The following is a 20,147-nucleotide window of genomic DNA, read 5'->3' as shown; positions in this document are numbered from 1 at the left end:
TGTATAAACATTTTAGTACATAGATACTTATATTATTTAGCTTTTGTCTCAGAAGATCATCATCTTCTGCTTTACTTCATAGGCTAGAAGTACATGCCTAGTCATCTGAGTAAAGCAAAAGCTCCCTTTCTCCCCTTTCCCTACCAAGTTTAAAGATTGCCTGCAGTTGAAGGGAGGGATGCAGAAGGGACAAGCTAGTTGAGGGCTGGGGGAGAGAGAATGAGGAGTTCAAACTTCCATAGACACTAACAGTCATCTCTGACTCTGCCCACAGAGGGGAGGGAAAGAGATGCATCTCTTCTCTATTGCCAGAAACTTCCCTCTCCAACGTCCTCTGTCTGGTGCCAAAACTCCCAGCTGTCCCCAAGCTGCCAAAACAACTTCCCCCTGACAACTTTTAAGGTCTTGTCTGCACAAGAAAGTTGCCCTGATTTCATTAAAGGTGTGATCTGAAACTGATTTCGTCAAACTGGTGCAACTTTCTTGTGTAGACAAGGTCTCTGATTTATTTATACATTTTGGGTGAAATCCTGGCCCCATTGACTTTACCTTGAAAATCAACAGCAGACTAAAATAAATTGAATTTAATGTGATTCTCTTACTTTACATACAAAGTGTATTACTCATTTTCATATGTATGTCAGCAAAAACCTCAGTTTTTTTTTAATTCACCAGAATCTGCTGCAGAGTTTCCAGACTGCTGCATTGGTATTGCATGAAAACTAGATGCCTTGCTATTGAATTTAGGTCCATCTTGTCCCAGAGTACACCGGGTTTGTTAATAGCACTTAGCACTCATATAGCACTTTTCCTATTCAAAACACTTCATGAACATTAACTATTGTAAACAACAAGGCCTTCTATAAGATACTTTACTGATCAATTATTCTGTATTGCACTAATTATTCTTATAGTCAAATAACACTGAAGATAATATGTTAATTGCATGTACAGTATGTAAGCAGACAGTGCAATTCCTTACAGTATGTGTGGGGAGTGGGCTTAAATTTGTAGATGGAATATGTATTGTTTGTACAGTTGTGTGATAAATTATTGGCAAATAGAAGCACAGATGGCTTTGCCCTAAGATCAGGCATCACATGCCAGAAATTATCTGGGAAATTGTCATTTTAAAAATAACTCTAGAACAAGTGCCAAGTTCTGAAGGATCCATGTGTCTAATAAACAGATATAAACACAGCAGTGTCCAAAGCTTAAATATATTTGGATTATACTATGGATAAGGAAAACATGCACAATTATCACCTATCCTCTGCTAGTAAAAATGAAATCTCTTCATATATCTTTTGTGCTTTTAATCAGGAACTGGAATTCTTTAATTGCTATGGAATGAATGGACCAAATAGTCACTCTAAATTAAGTTCCAGTTACCTAAGGAAGTTCAAGCAATTATAAAGTCAGGAGAATTTTTGTACTAGTTTTTTAGGGCCTAATTATTTAGGAACTGATCCACAGCTCTTATTGACTTCCATTAGATTTGTGAGTACTCAGCGCTACTGAAATTCAGGCTTTGAGTTTATTAATACTTCTAAGTCAAATTATTGCAAATATCATTGTAGTTGTTGTAACCTTTCAGTTTACTAAAACTGTATTTATTACATACTGTAATTAAACAATACATTACGATTTCTGATAATAGTCTTTTGCTTCACCAGGAAATGACATCAGGTTATTCAGGGCCCTATAATTTTCACGGTGGTGCAGAGATAAGAATGAACTCGATTGCATTCGCTGTGCTGTTAACACTTGTGCTTCTCCAAGGGGGTGAGTGCTGCCATGTGTCAATGACAACTGTCAACTCCTCTCCCCTTCCTCCGCCTCCTCCTTGCTCTGAGACAGGAATGTTGATCTCTCATCTCTGTAATCCATCACCTGTCTGAATCTGTCCTTGTGTCACTTGCATATATGGACAAGTTAGAATGGCAACTTGTGACGCTGTGCTGCTAAAAACGGCTCCAGCTCCCTTCAGCTCTTTGTTTTAACAATGTCCTCCAGTGAAAGAAATTCAAAGGACATTTGATCACACAAGCCATGGAATTATTTCAAGGAAACTAACCCGGAAACTGATCGACAGTATTCTTTTATTCTGGACATATGCACCTTGGAACAGCCAGGAGATGAGCACTTCTCTGAATTACAAGTCCTTTTCCAAAGAGCAGCAAACCATGGATAACCTGGAGAAACAACTTATTTGCCCCATCTGTTTAGAGATGTTTACTAAACCTGTGGTCATCCTCCCCTGTCAGCATAACCTGTGTAGAAAATGTGCCAGCGATATTTTCCAGGTAGGTTTATTTCAATATGAAGATTTGCAGGTGTAAATATCATTTTCCCAAGCAAAAGGGAGGGGAGAATTTACACCATCAGTTTATTTGCTCTTAAGAATTTGCAAGTTTTTTAAAAAGGCATAAATAGAAGCTACTTAGACAGAAAACATCTCTGTTTGGCTCTCTCTGCCTGGAGATCTGTGGGGGAAGATCCTCTGCTGCTGTGAGTTGTCATATGGTGTTTACATGTACGGTATCCATATATAGAGACAACTTATACCAGCAGAGGATCTGCCCCCTTGTCTTGTCTTTTATATATTGACCCATTTTTTGCATTTATTTTTATTCAGACTGACTTTTCTATTTCAAGTATTTAGAGCCAGCAAGATCTATCAGAGGCAGGGCCACCTGGGGTTGGGGGGCTGGTAAATGGGACAGTTTGCCCCCGGCCCCCAAAATGATGGAGAGGTGGCCGGGCCAAATCTGAGTGTGAACATTGTGACCTGGTGTCCTGGATGGCAGTGCCACTCTGGTTTGGTGCCTGCCATTGATAGTGCGGGGAGCCACTTGCCCAGCCTGGCCAGGTTCAGATGCCACCACTGCCGCTGGGCTCATTGCACTGGGCCCAACGGAATCCACTAGGCCTGGAGCCCAAAGTAGGAACAAGATCAGGGATACTGCTCCAGAGCTCAGGGAGAGGTGGGATTCGGAGCAGCCCCCTGGCTGCATGCAGGGCAGACCCCACACAAGCCTGGGCCTTCTATGGTCCCATCTCACCCTACCTCCTCAAGCTCTTTCGTCTCCATAATAATTTTTTTGGAAGGGTGGGGGAGGGTCTTGACTTCCAGATTTTGCCAGGGCCCCCTAAAATCTCTGTGCGGCCCTGAAAAATGTTTAAAGATATTTAATTTCAAATTTATGTTTGTTCTAGCACTGTAGAATGGTATGTTTATCTCTAGCACAGGTTGTTGCAATATTATTAGCTGGCAGGTGCTAAGTGAAATGATGTTGGGCCATAACGTTCATCTGGGGATTGTTAGGTCAATGGAGAGTCCTGCTTTAAGGGCCTGATCCAAAGATCATTGGAGTCCTGAGGGTGTTTTCACTGACTTCAGTGGGCTTTGGGTTAGATCTGAAATAGTTGGCCTGATATGCACCTTGTGTTGTGAAAATTAAGGTCATTATTAGAATAACCACAGTGTTAAAAAAAAAAAAAAAAAAAGCTATACATGGCCTTATTCACCTGTAATTTTACTGCTTGGCAAGAACAGGCCTCTAACCCGTATCTGCCAACCAGAGGAGGCACCACTATGGCATCAGGTGGTCGATTTCGCTGTCCCTCTTGCAGACATGAAGTGGTTCTGGACAGACATGGTGTGTATGGACTTCAAAGGAACCTATTAGTGGAAAATATCATTGACATATACAAGCAGGAGTCCACCAGGTAACATACAAATTTGTATCCTTAAAAGAATATTTACCATACAAGATGATGCAACTTATGACATTTTTTTTTCTTTCCTTTGCTTTGTGAGTTGTTAGTTCTGTTTATTTCATTTTATCTTTTGGAGCTGGTGGAGGTTTACTGTACTTGGAGACTGGAATGATATCATACGTGCCTCTGTCTTTATTGTGGAATGAAATCAGCCCTCACTTATTATTCTATATCACTTGACAGAATGCAACGTTAAAATAGGTGCTGATTTTTTGCTTCCCACACGGAGTCTGATTCCGCAGTCCTTATTCACATGCGTGATCCTTAGTCATGCAAGCAGAGTCCTTGAAGTCAATTGGGTTAGTCACATGACTAAGGAAAGAAGGGTCTCGCCCATTTACTCAGTCTTACAAATTTTTCAAAACTTTCATGTTCCACAATTTGTTTTCAGTCCATGTATTCCTGTCTTTAAAAGGTGCCAGCACTTGTTAGGAAGCCCTGAGGGACAAATAGAGTGAGAAAAAATATATCTGAATTATACTCAGAAGCCATCCTGCATCAGAATACTGAATCATCAATATTTTTAAAAAGCACTCCTGTAAGCTTAGGATGTGAACTCATGAAATCAAGTCTTATTTAGGCCTCACTTTCTGTACAGAAGAGAATGAAAATGCCAAAAATAACAGTTAATGACAACACAGTGTAGCTGTGCATAGGAAAACCAAAATCCTGGAGGGGAAGCATGAGTTAACCCTAAAAAGTAAGACTAACAACTACTGGATAGAGAACTGAGCCAGCAATAGAATATTACCATTTTCTTTCTTACCAAGTGATAAGCAGGAAAGGTGCCACACATCACTGATCATACTTCCGTTTGCATCACAGAGAAGAAAAACTAAATAGCAAACCCAGTTCTACAGTCTTGCTCAAGCCAGTAATCCTTATCGACTCAAGCAGACTTCAGTGTAAGTGAGGGGTTGCTTGCAGCACTGGTTTCATGCTGAATGCTGCCTTTTAATGGCAGGTTGGTTGGTTATTGATTTCCCTCATTAATTGCCATCTTACAAACCTTTTTGTCAATGAGACCGTGTAGGACAGTTTCAGTAGAAAATCTCAAATCGACCACAAAGAATGCCAACAAAGAATAGCACATATCCACTGATTTAAGGGAAACTTTGTCACAAATTTACTTTATGTATCAAACTGTTCCCAGCCCCTGTGGTGGTAGGAGGAGGAAGGGGGTAAGGAGAGGAAGATAAGGTGACCCACCTCAAGGTGACCCACCTCCTCAAGGAAGGGGAGGAAGATAAGGTGACCCACCTCCTCAAGGGGAGGAAGGGTAAGGAGACCCACAGTTGAAGTTGTTGTATTCCCTTCTGCACAAAAACTGCTCCTGGCTAGCAAATCTAGCTACACCAAATGAGGCAGGAAGGCAGAGGAGGAAGCAGGGTCATGGTCTGCATCCTCTTCTCCCAACTGTTAACTCTGAACGTAGGCTGCACTGTCAAAGAGTGACACAGGAGTTGTACTCCCTGCCAGAGGCACAATGTCTCCCAGTGCTGGCAGTGCAGCATTATGGTGCCTCCATGCCTCCCCAAGTACAAGGCTATGGCTACAAGGCAAAATGGCATGCCCAATTCACAGCCCAACTCCACCCCTTTTGCACTACTCCGGTGTAGCAAAGGGGCCATAAACTGGGTAGATCTGGCACCTAGAAAATACCCCTAATGTAAAAATGTTCTTCAATTGGTGCAAGCTCCTCTACACTGTCCTTCATCGCAACCCCATGCTGAAGCATGGGTGGAGAGAGGAGTGTGTGGCTGGAGCACTGGCTATCCTTGGCTGTAGGATGGCCCTTTGGAACTGCCCTAAACTAAGCTGGGGGCCAAACCAAGAAGCTGGGGAGCACAAAGTTGACTGAGAGCTGTCTTATTCTTTCCCCGTAGAGTGGCACATTGAGCAGAGCTTAGCTACTCCCATGACTCTCTGTCCCCGAATGTGTCAGTGATATACAAATACCCTGTACTTAGCAGGGAAAATCAGAGGAAATGAATCAGCAGAGCTACTTCATTGGCTGTAGCAAGCAACAGAACAAGCTGATCATATGTGGGTCTTTAACCTCTTTTTGCATTTTTCTATACAGTTTGAGGTTAACTTTAATACTATGGATGTTACTCTTTTTTCCCATGAGTCCATGGCTTTATTCTGCAACCATTGCAACAAGAATACGTAAAAGATCATAGGAGATTTGGTGATTCTTATTTTTTTTAACCTCACAAATATAAAATGCAATAAACTGAACTAAAGAAGAGAACAAAAATATGCATATAAATGTATGTTGTCTCTGTTATTTCTCTGCAAGGATTATTTTTAATATATGAAGGTATTTTTAACCCTCACTTATGTCCTTAGAGTTACACTAATTATCAGGGCTATCCTGGCAACAGTAATGCTTCAGAGCATTATCTAAGCTATTTGACACGTTGTATGCCTCAGCTGCTTATCTCCCTCAACCTAACTTTTCTAAAGCCATCATGAGTATGTTGCCAGGAGTCACATTGCCTTATTCTATGCCGGTGTAGCCCCACTGAAATCAGTGGCACAACCTTCCCAAAAAACTGGGGCAAATTAGGCCTGTTACCTTTCTTGTATATCTTCCACCTTATTGAATGATCTATAGTAACTACTCCACTTTCTTTATAACGCTCTGTAATATAACACCTTCTTTGTCTCATTACTTCCCAAATTAAAGGCTAGGTTTTGCCAGGCCTTGCACAGGAGAAGAACGCCAAGAGCCTTCCTCATATCCTTTCCTAGTGCCCCTCTTCACCATTGTAATCCCTGAGCTTTCTCGACCATGGGAACCTCCCACCTAGCATCCTTTGGGGGACATGACCCCAAAGGTGGATGCAAGGAGAGGGGTCCATGGCTCCCAGCTGCACTCCACACTAGCCAGTGGAGCTGTCTGGGTGCACAGAGGAGAGCATCCTAAGGGAGGAGAGCATTCCTGTGTTCCTGGCACACTCATCCAGTGCTCCCTGGAATGCTCGCTGGGGTGTAATGGTGCTGCAAAGCCCCCAACATGGGCCTCTGCCTTGCAGGCACAGTCAGGCCTTTATGGAGGCTAATGTTAATTTTTCAGTATTAAATGAAATGACTAGCATTGTTACCAAGTAAAACTCTGCATAGTGTGGGAGTCTGAATTTCAACAGAACATTTCAACTGAAGCTTTTTGGCACTGTATAAATCCCGAGACAGGCGCTCATGACTAAACAATTCCTCCTCTATTTTGGTAATGTAGTACCCATTCCTGTAAACCTTTATTCAAGTGAGTATTTTTTTTCCTTTACATTCACACTGGTGTAATGGAGAGCAGAATCTGGCCCAGAAAGCTTACACATACTATAAGGCGACATTTATTAGAACAACCATTCTTTATCAGGCTCAATCAATTTTTCCTTTGAATGACAGTGACATGAAAATATAAAATGAGTACACAATGGTCCATATCCTCAGCTCATGTAAATCAACATATGTCCACTTCTGGCCCTAATTATACTAACTGCATATTTGCTAATTTATTATTGCGCTTAGTTGCACAGTGCATCTTCTCATGCATCAGCTTTGTTTTTAGTTTTTATTTTGCTTTTTTGTTCCATAAACCCAACACATCAATGATACAAAGCGCTCTCTGCTTTAAGGATCAAATCTTAGCCATGTGCAAAGCAACAGTAAGGAGGCTCTATTCAGGGGACCCAGGAGAGTGGGAGCCAAGATGCATCCCAAGTCAGATCAGGAGCTTCAATACTACTTGTGGAATCTCTCTGAGTTGCAGTTTTAGGGTCTGATCCTACAAGCCATCTGCACAGGCACTCTCATAGAAGTCACCGGAGTATATAATAAGTGTGTGTCTCTCATAACACTAGATGCTAGATCAGTTTAGCTACCAACAGCTTCTTCAATAGGTTTATGATTAATATTTTACTACTAAAACTGTGCTAATATTTTCCTACAGACTAGTATTTAAATTTTCATTTCAGGAGAATCTGACTTCTGTTACACCAATGTGAATCCAGATGATCTACTCTGAACTCAGTGGAGTGACTTCAGATTTACGCTGGTATAAAAGAGATCAGAATGTGGCCCAAGGGGCTCTGGTAAAAGTCTCTCATTTTTCAGGGAAGAGGCTTGTAAATTAACAGCATATCAGTTTCTTTTCCAGTTTTCTATGCTAGTTTTGAGAGCTTCATTGGTCCAGAGATTTCTGCCTTGGTTTCTTTGAACTCCTTATGATACCTTTTGAAGATTGGCTACTTCTGACAAAGGGTCCCTCAGGTCATCACTGGGTCGACTTGATACCTTTACCTTTTTGACCCTCCTTGTCTGTCTGACATGTTATTGGTCATGGTTTCAGTGACGGATAACTGATGATTTCTAGTCTTGCAAATATTTTCAGGAAGTGCAGGCATTTCAGTCGTCTTGCCATTTCGAGGTTTGCTGTCCATCCACCCGTGTGTGCAGAAACTCCTGCTGCTGCCCCACGGTATGCATAGGGAGTTGGGTGTTTTGGAATCATCTGCACACAATTTAAAGCATCCTTTACAATGTACACATTATGCAACTGCCTGGTAGAAAATTGATCCTAATAATATAGAATATTTCTAGAAATCTTGTTACTTCATCTCATTATTACTGTGTATCCTGTTATATTGCAGAGCATAGATTTTGCTTACTGTACGAACAGACTCCTATAACTTTTGTTTCAAAACCTCATAACATTAAAAAATGGAAGCAGAAAATATTTTATTTTCAACTTTTTTCCAACTTTTTATCTATTTGTCTTGATTTCCCTTTCAAGTAGCGCAAAAGAGAAAACATGCCTGCTATCCATGAAAAGGAGTAGTTATATCCACTGTACTAACCTGTATGGAAGAGTCTTATATCATTTAATAGAAATGATAATCTTTTTATTAGTTTTTGAAGCATCTAATAGAATGTTATGGACAGTTGTTTCCCCACCACAGAATTCTGTACAATGGTTTAAAAGTATTAAAACTAACTCATTCTTTGTTCAGTTCTATAGGTTTTTATAAACTACTAAATATAGGAACTAGTAGTTTCTATAAACTATTACATTTCTGTGGAGCAATTGTTTTCACTTCTGTTAAATTCTATAGGACTTTTCTATAAGTGGAAGCTTTGGGAATATGGGATATGTTTGTAGCGCCCCCTCTCCACCCGGTTACCTTCTTTAATGCCAATCTGCTTAGAGGTTTTGATGGACAGGTCTGAGTTCTTCTGGATCCTGCCACCCACTCAGCAGGGTGTATCTTCTTTATTTTTCCCTATGAATTTATTTGGCAGTGCCTCCACCCTCCTCGCTCCTTCCTGGCAGGGTCATCAGGCAGGTTGGAAGGAAAATTCTAACCACACAGTAACCCCCACTTTCTTGCCAGATAGTTGGAGACTCCCAAGAAATAACACAAACACATACAATATATTCAACACAGTAATTATATTAAACAGGAGACAAATTATATAACATAACAGGGAAAACACTATTCTTAGGGTCACCAGTGCCCACGCTGATAAATACCCGTGACTTTCCACAGTCACGTGACCTGATGTAGCAAATGTAAGATCAGTGTCCCGTTGGTACACGTACTTTGTTGGGGCTTTTGATGACCTATCACCACGATATCGTCTCTTCAGTGGTTTAGCAGTGTGGCTGACTGGGTTCAGTACAACCCAAAGGACTCACAAGGGGGAGGAGGTGGTAAGTCCCTCCACGGGTTTAATACGCAGCAAGTTATAAAATCCCCAAACTCTTACTCCCTGGCTTGAGGACACAGTTCGGGGAGTACGGGGTGCCCAAAACAATTTCCCTGACTGACTAACTAAAAGATGGTGCACTCACAAACTCCATGAATGATCCTCAGGTTCAGAGATGACCCTGAACTCCTCAGTCACTGCAGAGGGGCTGCTCTCTGCTGGCAGCGATCCTCTTCAGGCAGGAGTCAGGCTGCTTCTGGTCTCAGGATTTCCCTTCACCACAAAGGGGTGCAGGGCTCAAGGTGCAGATTACACAACTATACTAAAATCCAAACTGTAGTCTCCTACCCCAGCGTCCAGACACACACAGCAGGCAGCAACCCTGGACTAGCTGCCAGAGCAGAGCTGAGCATGTGGTGACTGGTCTCACCTAGGGAGCTGGAGGGCAAACTCAGCCTGGCTGGGGAAGTTTCCCAGCAAAACTCTACAAACTGGGAGTCATCAGTGGAGAGGGAAAAGCCCAGCTGAGGGATCTTGCTTTCAAGTCCCTAGAGGCCAGTTCTCAGGGGGAGCCCTGCATGCAGGCCTGGGACTCACCAGCTCCCCACACAGTCAGCCCTGCCCTTTCCCTGGCTGGCTCCAGACTGACTCCCAAATGGCTTCTCCCGTTCCCTGAGCTCCCTGGGAAGGGCATCTTACTCCTTATTGGTTGCCGGGCAGACTCTGAGTCTGCCTTGGTTCCCCCTCCCTACCAGGGACAGGGTGCCTGTTCCTGAGCTGCCAGCAGACAGAGCCCCAGGAATCTAGGTCATCTCCTTGGGGATTACATGTTAAACAGAGACCCCATTTACATTTGATCAGGACTCAAATTAAAGAAATAGTTTAAATACGGTTCCAAGTAAATTGATTCCTAATGCAGACAGATTGGCTAGTGTGGATGAGGGAAGCCATGCTAAAATGATGTTAAAAATTTTGTTGTAGCCTATGTAGCCCTCTTGGGCATTTTTTATGTAAACAACATTAAAAAAACAAGGGGTATTTTTTATGTAACCTCTATCCTCAATGGCTAGTATAGTGGTGTTAACTACTCTACAAAGTCCATGTTAGAAACTTGTTCAGCTAAGATCATTTTAAATGCAGTTCCCAACATGACTCTTTAATTTGGTTCCCAGCTTAGTATGGATGGGGACCAAGGTTTCAATCCTGCATGGTGCCAAGCATGGTGTCTTTAAATTCTTTTATTTTATTTGTAACAGGGACTTAATCTGAAGTATATGAAGTTCCTTTGACACCTATGGGACTACTCGAGTAAAATTAAGGCCCTGCTTAAGTGTTTTACCAGATCAAGGCCAGCTTGCTCAACTTTTTGTATGACTGAGCCCTGAAGACCTCAAGCATGTAGGTGCTGATTCAGAAAGATGTTAAACAACATGCCTAACTTAAGTGCATGAGTAGTCTCACTGACTTCAATGGGTTTACGTACACAGGCCTTATTCCTGAATAAGGGCCATACAATGAAGTCATGCTTCCCAGCTTGTCATATTGTGTCAGGAAAAATTACAAGTACTTGCACTTGTTTATTCACCACTGGTTAGCAGGTTTAAACTATTTTGTGGTTATGGACTGAAACCTCAGGTACTGTTTTTATCCCTTTGTTTTGTGTTGAAGGACACAGGTGTTATCAAGATCAGTAAAGCAAGTAAACAAGTGACTATTTTAATGTGTTTAATGATAACTTTCACAGACCTGAAAGAAAATCTGAGCAGCCAATGTGTGAAGAGCATGAGGATGAGAAAATTAATATCTATTGTTTAAACTGTGAAATACCCACATGTTCAATGTGCAAAGTTTTTGGTGCCCATAAAGACTGCCAGGTTGCTCCTCTCAAAAACGTTTACCAGCGACAAAAGGTAAATTTTTTTTGCTTCTAATCATAATGACCCACTCAATGTAAAGGGACACCATCAACATGAAATCTAGTCAGTTTAAAAAAAAGAAAGTTCAAAGTGCAAAATCTTCCCCTCAGCTGCCCTGCCAATTTTGTGGGTTTACAATCCATATTTCTGTGGTGTTGGTTTTTGGTTGTTGGGTTTTTTTAAAGTTGTTTTCTCCCCTCTTGCTATGTGAAAGACCCACACAAATCTCCAGAGAAACCAACTCTACAGAGTAAAATATTTTACAAGAAATTGAGAAAAAATATATTTTTCCTAATTGTGTTCAGTTATAATTAATTACATATTAGCTGTAATAATAGTAAGGAAATGCTTTCAGACAGATGTGATTTTTAAGTTGATCTCCCTTTACATTTCTCAGACTCTTGTTTTCAGTCCTTTTAGAACAGGAGCATAGGCAGGATTGCCAGCAGAAGTGAGGGAGAGAGCAACCCCACTCAAGTCTAATAGTTTTATATTGGATGCTTCTCTTGCTTCTGTTTAAATAGGGATCTTTGTCTTTAGGGGGAAAATCCTCTTCTGCTAGGGATGTTAAATAGCTGGCAGCTCATTGTGTGCCCACTATCCTCTACCATTACTGTCACTAGTAAAAAACTTGATTATTTATTTTTAATACAGTATTCATTTAAAGACTGACTCACTGACTCATGAGATAAGCAACTCATTTTCTGGGGAGGCCCAGTGAGCTAAGCAACCAGAGAAGGCCAAATTTACAGCACCAACCTCCAGGGTTTTTTTGTTTTTGTTTTTTGTTTTTATTTTTTTTTTACACAGATGCACGTGTGTGTAAACTAGAACTAAGGAAATACTTTGGAAAAGTATTTGCAAACATTCTCTTGAATAAGAAAGGTGCAATCTCTTTGGCATCCATACCCGCTTTTAACCCCCTTCTGACAACTTTCTTGCAAGAAAGTTTGTGGAAAGAGTCTCCCGAATGTTCATGTGACTATGTTTGCACAAGTAATTATGACAGAAGTTTCTGGTAGCTGTCTTGAGAGCTCCTTGTTGATTTGGAAGATATCTAGTCAGGGGACAGAAATAATGCCATGTGAGTTAGAGTGACAGAGCAATAAGCAGCAGCCACAACAAATAGCTTGTGAGCAATCCATAGGATGAAATATGTTTGCATAAAATAGCTGTCAAATAATGTATATGTGTCATTACACTTGTAACTAGACTGTAGGGCGACCTTATTGCACCTCCCAGGGGCTCCTTGTGTCCGGCTGTCCCCCACACCCTCACAAGCTCCCTGTGTTCCACCCTCCCATCCTCTTCTGGTTCAGGGATTCCATGCCCCACACCATTTTCCCCCTTATGTCAGGAGCTCTGTGCTCCCCTCCTTCCCTTCTTCCCTCCAAGCAGGGGCTCTGTGTGCCCTCACATTCCTGGGTCTCCCATTCACCCCATGCCAGCAGTTCTGTATGCTCTCCCATTTCCCCCCTGTCAGGGTTCTCCATTCTCCCCCATGCCAGGGGCTCTATGTGTGTGCTCCCTTTCTCCCATCTCCTCATACCAGGGTCCTCCATCCTCCACCCCCTCCGCATACACACCACAGGGGTTCGGTCTGCCCCCTCATTTCCTGTCCATCCGTCCCCCGCATTCCAGGGGCTGTGTGTGGGACACCATTCGTCCTTCCTTCATGCCTCTCCATTCTTCCCTTGCCTTACACCATTCCTCTTTCTTCTTTTTTCTCATTCAGTGTGTCAACCTTTTAAAACTGTTGGGAGGTTGGGCAGAGCTAAGATGAGGGGTGTTATGTTAGGAGGGGGTGAATGGCTGCCATCAACCAACAATTACAGAGATTGTTGAACCTAATAGCTCTGCCAACTGGATGCCAGGGGCTCCATCTATCCCCCATTTCCCTCTTGTTTGTTGTTGTTTTTTCTGGTTTTCACCATAATCAAAGGGGTTCCTGCTCACTGATTCCTCAGATATTCCCGGAAATTTGGAATTGATTGGATGTGGCATTCAGAAGTTATCATGTTACAGCCAAATGCTAGCAAATTGAGCGTAAGGCAGTGCAAGCTTGGCCAGTTAACAAATTCATACAAATTATAATTTATTCACAGATAACTCAGGAACAGAAAAAGGAGCTAAATTAATAAATAATTTATTCACTGTGAATAGCTTGCCTGACTCTGCTGCAAAACCAAATTTTTGTACCTAGTTACCCACGTTGCCTGCTCAAAAGGTGCTTCGTGCGTGTGCAAATAGATATACCTGCACATTCTTTTCCCGTGCATTTTTAGAGGCTTTCAAGGTGTCTCACAATTTTTCAGAAATTTTCATTCCAGGAAAAGTTTCAAATTTTCATTCTAGTTCAGGATGGAAACAAAATGTCAAAATACCAGAATTTCCCAAAGGATGGAAATTCATTTTTTTCTATCAGCTCTAGTTCTGAGCAATTATATACCCTTGTGTAGCCCACTCATCCACTGTTTTTGCATCTCAGGTTATATGTGCTATTTTGTGAAAAGCGCATGAGAAGAAAGCATATAAAGTAAAACTGCCAACGTGCATATTATTAACTCTGCATATGCTCATTCTCCTACTCCTGTTTAGTCTGTACTCAGTGATGGCATTGCAGTACTCGTGGGCAGTAATGACAGAGTGCAAGGAATAGTAGGTCAACTGGAGGAGACCTGCAGGACAGTAGAGGTAAGTAATGCAGCTTGAGTTATGTGTTGAACATGACGTCCAAGGACATATCTGGTTGTTCATGATAATTTTCTTGCATTTATATAATTTGCTTCTTCCAACAGGTTCCCCAATTATTTTGCCAAATGACTGCATATATTACACCAGAGCTGCCAACTTCTGATGATACTGTATTGAGTTTCACACTTGCAGAAATTTTTTTAAGCTTCTCATGATTTCCTCACATCCTGTAGTAATCTCACAAACTATTCCCCTGATTTGCGGCTGTCTTCCGTCACTCTCAGTGGGATTGGTACTAGGATGCCTCATTTCTGTAAACTTTTTGTAGGTGGAAGTGAGGCTGGTTTTTCTAGTGAAGATGTCCTTTGTCTCTCATGCTTTCAATGGGGTAGAAGTCAAGCTGCCCTCAGTAAAGATAGCTGGTCCTCTTCTCCATGTGTGACCTGGAAAGGAGACATTGAGGGGACAGGAAGACAGAATAGGTAGGTGTGTGTATGTGAGGAGGGGACGGTTGGATGATGAAGGGAGTGGAGAAGTACTCAGCATGGAGGGGTAGGTGGGAAGGGGGGCAGTGTCTGATGAGTTGGGGATTGGGATGAAGGGGACTGAGGAGGCTTGAGAAGATTCTTAGCCATGAACGGGATGAGATGAGATTGGCTGGCAGGGCTGAGCACAGGGGGAACAGAAGGGGAGTGAAGTTCTTTTTTTCTACCCACTTCATCACTAAGATCCCTACCACGCCCCTTTATGCCCCCGCTCCCAATCAAAACTCTTCCCTGTGACACCCTGGCCACAGTGACTCTGTTTTTCACTTTGCAAATCTGAGAAGGGATCATATGCTGCTTGCAACCTCACTACTTATTATAAGCACCTGCTGCCACTGCTCTGGTGTAAATCTGGAGTAACTCCACTGTGTTGTCATGAAGTGGGCCAGATTCTGTTCTTATTTACACTAGTGAAAAGCTAAAAAAATGCTGTCTTTGGAAAGCTTTGTAGTGGACCACGGATTCTTTGACCTCTGGGATATAGCTTCTACCTGAAACTTAAGATGGGAAGGAAATCAAGGAGATGCTGAGATTTCTGAATTTTATCTGCAATTTGGGTCATGTAAATGGTCTGCTGTGGCAGGACCAAATAAACCTAGACCATCCCTGACTGGCGTTTGTCCAATCTGCTCTTAAAAATCTCCAATGATGGGGATTCCACAGCCTCCCATGAAAGACTATTCTGGAGCGTAACTATACTTACAGTTGGAAAATTTTTCCTACTATCTAACTGAAATCTCCCTTTGCTGAAGATTAAATCCATTACCTGTTATCCTGCCTGTGATGGGTTGTACTCGTCCGGTGCAGTCTGGGAGCCGTTGGAACTGCTGTGCCCCCTAACAATTCAGCTGGGTTGGCCTTTCTCATGCTGCTTTGCTGGTGATACACAGCCAGCCTCTCCAGGCCCTGTTATCACCCAACACGACAGAAGGTAGCACCATACACCCAACTGAACTACGTGAGTGCTTTACCTAAGCCACTAATGGACAAAGAGGAGGCCCCCAGCCAACTTCCCAACTCTCTAGGCTTGCACCCCTAGTGGAGTATAAACCCAGAATTATACCTTCTTACACTGCTCAGGGATCTATATGATGCAAGCTCATTAATTAATTCGCTCCCCCCTTGATGTGGGGAAGATGTGCAACAGCCTTTGAGATTTCCCCATAAACTTCACTCAGAATGCTCTGGTTAACATAAAACAAGTTTATTAACTACAGAAAGATAGATTATAAGTGACAGCAAACAGATCAAAGCAGACTACCTAGCAAATAAACAAAAATGCAAGCTAAGCATAATATACTAGATAGATGGTGTTTGAATTAGCAATTTCTAACCCTGATTGATAATACAAGCAGGCTTGCAGATTCTTAAGGCACAAGCTGCATCTGCTTTGCATCTTGGATTCCCCTCCATTCCAAGTCCTTTGTGTTCCAGAGCTTCTTTCTGGTGCTGAGTTGTGGAGGAGTGAAGGCCAGTCATGATGTCATTCCCCACTTTATATAGTCTCTCCATATGGCAGGAACCCTTTATTTTAAGCTAAGTTCCCAGCCCAGTTTGTGGAAAAATACAGGTACCAAAATGGAGTTCAGTGTCATGTGGTCTGGTCACATGCCCTTGCATGCCTTGCTGAGTCATAGCAGCCATTATCCATAGGCTGTCTGAAGCATTCCCAGGCAGGCTAAGCTCCTTTATGGTTGTTGATGGGCCATCAGCACTGTCTAGCCTCTTCATTGTTGTACCTGAAATGCTAGCTGTGGGTGTTTTCATCTTCACATCATCTTTCAGTAACACATACATAGCAAAACTTTATAACTTAATAGCAGATACATTCCAACGAGATATTAATGTTTGGCAGATTAAGACGTTTAGAATGATACCTCACAAGACAAACTTTGTACAAGATGCTACATAATTATATCATAACGATACCATGATCATATTACTGTGGTGAATCAGGGATGCACGGGTAAATGTAGGGTGCACTACCTTCAGTGGACATGGAGAACAGTTGATCACAGTCCTCTTTAACAGCTCTTTACATATCTGAAGACTGTTATCAGGTCCTCCCTCCATCTTCTTTTCTCAAGACTAACGTGCCCAGTTTTTTAACCTTTCCTCATAGGTCAGGTTTTCTAAACCTTTTATCATTTTTTTGCTCTCCTCCAGACTCTCTTCAATTTGTCCACATCTTTCCTAAAGTGTGGTGCCCAGAATTGGACGCAGTAATCCAGCTGAGGCCTCAGCAGTGCCAAACGGAGCCGGACAATTACCTCCCGTGTCTTATATATGACAGTCCTGTTAATATACCCTAGAATTATATTAGGCTTTTTTTGCAGCTGCATCATTGACTCATATTCAATCTGTCATTCACTGTAACCCTTGGATCCTTTTAAGCAGTACTACCACCTAGCCAGTTATTCCCCATTTTCTAGTTGTACATTTGTTTTTTACTTCCTAAGTGTAGTACTTTGCACTTCTCTTTATCGAATTTTATCTTGTGGATTTCAGGCCAATACTTCAATTTTGCTATGGTCATTTTAAATTCTAATCTTGTCTTTCAAAATGCTTGCAGCCCCTCCCAGCTTGGGCTCACCTGCAAATTTTATAAGCATACCATCCTCCATTATCCAAGTCATCAGTGAAAATACTGAGTAGTACCAGACCCAGGACTGATCCCTGTGGGATCCACTAGATACACCCTCAGTTTTGGCAGTGAACCATTGATTATTGCTCTTTGAGTACCGTCTTTCAACTCATGGAGAGCTGCCTTCTTCTGTTGTGTGAACCAAAGGGCAGGCAGAGGTCAAGCACATATAGGTAGGAAAGAGCACATATTTGATCACAGAACAATGGTTAGATACACTGTTAGGGTACTGGGAAAAGGATAGTCTTAGCAAAAGCCCATTTACTCTGGCAGACTAGAGACCTCAATATGGTTGATATGTAAGGGAGAAGAAACTCATGCATGGTACCTTTTAATTACATTTGTGTATTATATTAGATAGAAGGATGTCTTTGTAGACTGAAATAGTGTCATTGTTGCTTTAACTTAGTAGCATAGGAACATGACTGAGACGTTAGGGTCCCATCCTGGAAAGTGTAGTGTGCCATCATCTCTCAGTGAATCAGCATGTAGGATCAGGAACACAGCATCTCCCAGGATTGGGGTGTAAGAGATTGATCTTCATCTGCAGACTCATCCTGATCCATTGAAGCCAATAGGAGAACAGAGCCTTACTTTCACCAGTATGAGAAAGTGTGTAGTGTGTGTATTTCAGTAGTGTGTGTATTTATTTACCTTGCCTTGTTCATGAGTTATACTGTAAGGAGACCACTTTTTTTTGTAAGGCTTTTGCTCTGAGAGAGCTGGGATAGATTTCATTCTTTTGCTAGCACAAGTGTCTTTCATGCAGTTCTTCCAAGATGTTTGTATCAATAGAGCAAATAAAGATCACTATTCTGGTCAGTTTGGGAGCAGCACAGTTTGACGGGCTGTGGAAGGAGCCTATATGGAATCACTTTAAGGTCAGACCCTGATGAAGCACCTAGTGAACCAATCACACACCAAAAGAAGGGAAAAAAATTAAAAACCTCCTGATCCTTCAAAATAGGAGCAATAAATAGCAAGTGCAGTAAGTAACATTTAAAGACAATATTTATAGGTTCTAACTGGCAAGAAAAATTAATTCCACAGTGTAATGTACAATTGCCAGGGGGTCACCTATTTCCCTGTGCAACCAGAGTAAGGAAGAACAGATAATGTCCAGAATTTGGTTCAAAGAATATAAAACTGTTAACCCACGGAAATGAGAGAGGATGTAAGCGACAAAGTCAAAACTTTGTAGTCAAGAAGCCTTTGTATTGCAAGGATGAAATTGGCTGCTATCGGGAGTTTGCAGACAGAAATGAGCCTTTCAAGTAAGTTAAGTGTAGAAATTAAAATAGAACAAAAGCTTAGGTTTCTTTCCCTTCAGATTTGACTAGTTAATCCAAAACCAAGACTTCAAACATCTAAACTGAAGTTTACAGAGAACACTCCATTAAAAAAAACAGCAATATCTGAAATTAGCTTTCTCAGAGTCATTCACTCATATGTAGTACCCACCTTTTGAACTACAAATCAGAAATTGAGATTGATAGAATAAGAAGTGCAGAGCCTGTCTACCTTCACACACCTTAACAGGCTTTACATCCTTAAAATCAGAGATTACAGAAAACAGAGATTGCAACATTACATAGTGCTTCCACTTCATATTGCAGACAAATCATACTTCTTCCCATCACATGCCCTTCATTTGAATTTAACATCAGTTTGACCTTGAAGGCTCAGATGAACAGTTGGAACCAAGAGACCCCAGAATCAGGCTTGCTGGTTTTTCCTATCCTCTACTTAAATTGACACATTACACTACTTACACTACTTTAGAGTGAGCAATACTGAAGGTACTTGGTCAGGTTGCTTTTAGCTCTTGTAAACAGTAAGCCCACAGTTCTAAATTTAGCTACAGTTTCTATGCAAAGTTTTAAAAAACAGGCCAATATATATTCAAATTACAACAAACTAACCAAAAAGTAACACAAATTCACATATTCTACTGAGAGCAGCAATGAAGTATAAAAATCTATATAATTGTAAACCGTAATGAAAAATAAACAAATATTTAGGACTATAAAATGTGAGAGTCAAGTAATAAATAAAGTAGGAATTTCCATAATCGTGTCTATATATGTATAGTTATGATACTTACCTTAGTATACAATTTTCAAATGCTCAGAATTTTGGTAAATCAAGCCAATATTTTTCAAAGCAAGCAATGGCACTAGTACTCAATGATGAGTGTGCCAAGTCTCATCTTGTATCTCTTTTTGCTGTAGCTCTGTTTTTAAAAAAGTGTGGTGAGAATTTTTACAATTAGAGAGTGTATTTTTTTTTTTTTACTTATAACTCAAAAACTGATATGGTGATTTGGTCAGACTTAAAATAAACCAAAACAAAAACTGTTCACACAGATTAAATATGAAAAATTTCAACACAAAATATGAATATTTTGGAAAACAGGGCATAGTAGAGACTGTTTTGCAACCTGGACGTACAGAGTTTACTACCAATGACCTCTATAATAGATGCTGATTGCAAATTTTAATGTAATAAAATTCCAGATTGTATGTATAGAAAGAAGAACCTCTTTGGTCATCCAATCCCCCAAACCATAGTAATGTGAAGTATGTGTAACACACCACTGTCTTGGAATGATGTTTGATGCTATGTCCACTAGCAAGTGACCTGCTTTAAGGGTCAGGGAACATAGCTGTAGACAGACTGAAATGGAGGACAAGGATGGAACAAGAGGAAGGAGAGATACACTAGGTAGGAAACAGAATGGGGGGAAACTGTAAAGGAAGTGTCATATATATATAAAGGGAAGGGTAACCATCTTTCTGTATACAGTGCTATAAAATCCCTCCTGGCCAGAGGCAAAACCCTTTCACCTGTAAA

General features: G+C 41.3%; 1 protein-coding gene across 2 annotated transcripts in view; it reads left to right on the top strand.

The window, feature by feature from the left end:
* TRIM55 (tripartite motif containing 55) overlaps positions 1-20,147 on the top strand; it is a 74,449-nt gene that overhangs the window by 9,179 nt on the left and 45,123 nt on the right. For both annotated transcript variants that reach the window (XM_037892513.2, XM_027823870.3), the window contains exons 2-5: positions 1,677-2,306; positions 3,560-3,732; positions 11,240-11,405; positions 14,010-14,105. In XM_037892513.2, the coding sequence (XP_037748441.1) occupies positions 2,139-2,306; positions 3,560-3,732; positions 11,240-11,405; positions 14,010-14,105 (603 nt within the window). In that variant the 5' untranslated portion in view covers positions 1,677-2,138. The remainder of the gene's footprint in view (positions 1-1,676; positions 2,307-3,559; positions 3,733-11,239; positions 11,406-14,009; positions 14,106-20,147) is intronic.

The sequence above is a fragment of the Chelonia mydas genome, chromosome 2, assembly GCF_015237465.2.
Source record: "Chelonia mydas isolate rCheMyd1 chromosome 2, rCheMyd1.pri.v2, whole genome shotgun sequence".
Classification (NCBI taxonomy): domain Eukaryota; kingdom Metazoa; phylum Chordata; order Testudines; family Cheloniidae; genus Chelonia; species Chelonia mydas.
This window is presented reverse-complemented; position numbering and strand designations above follow the sequence as displayed.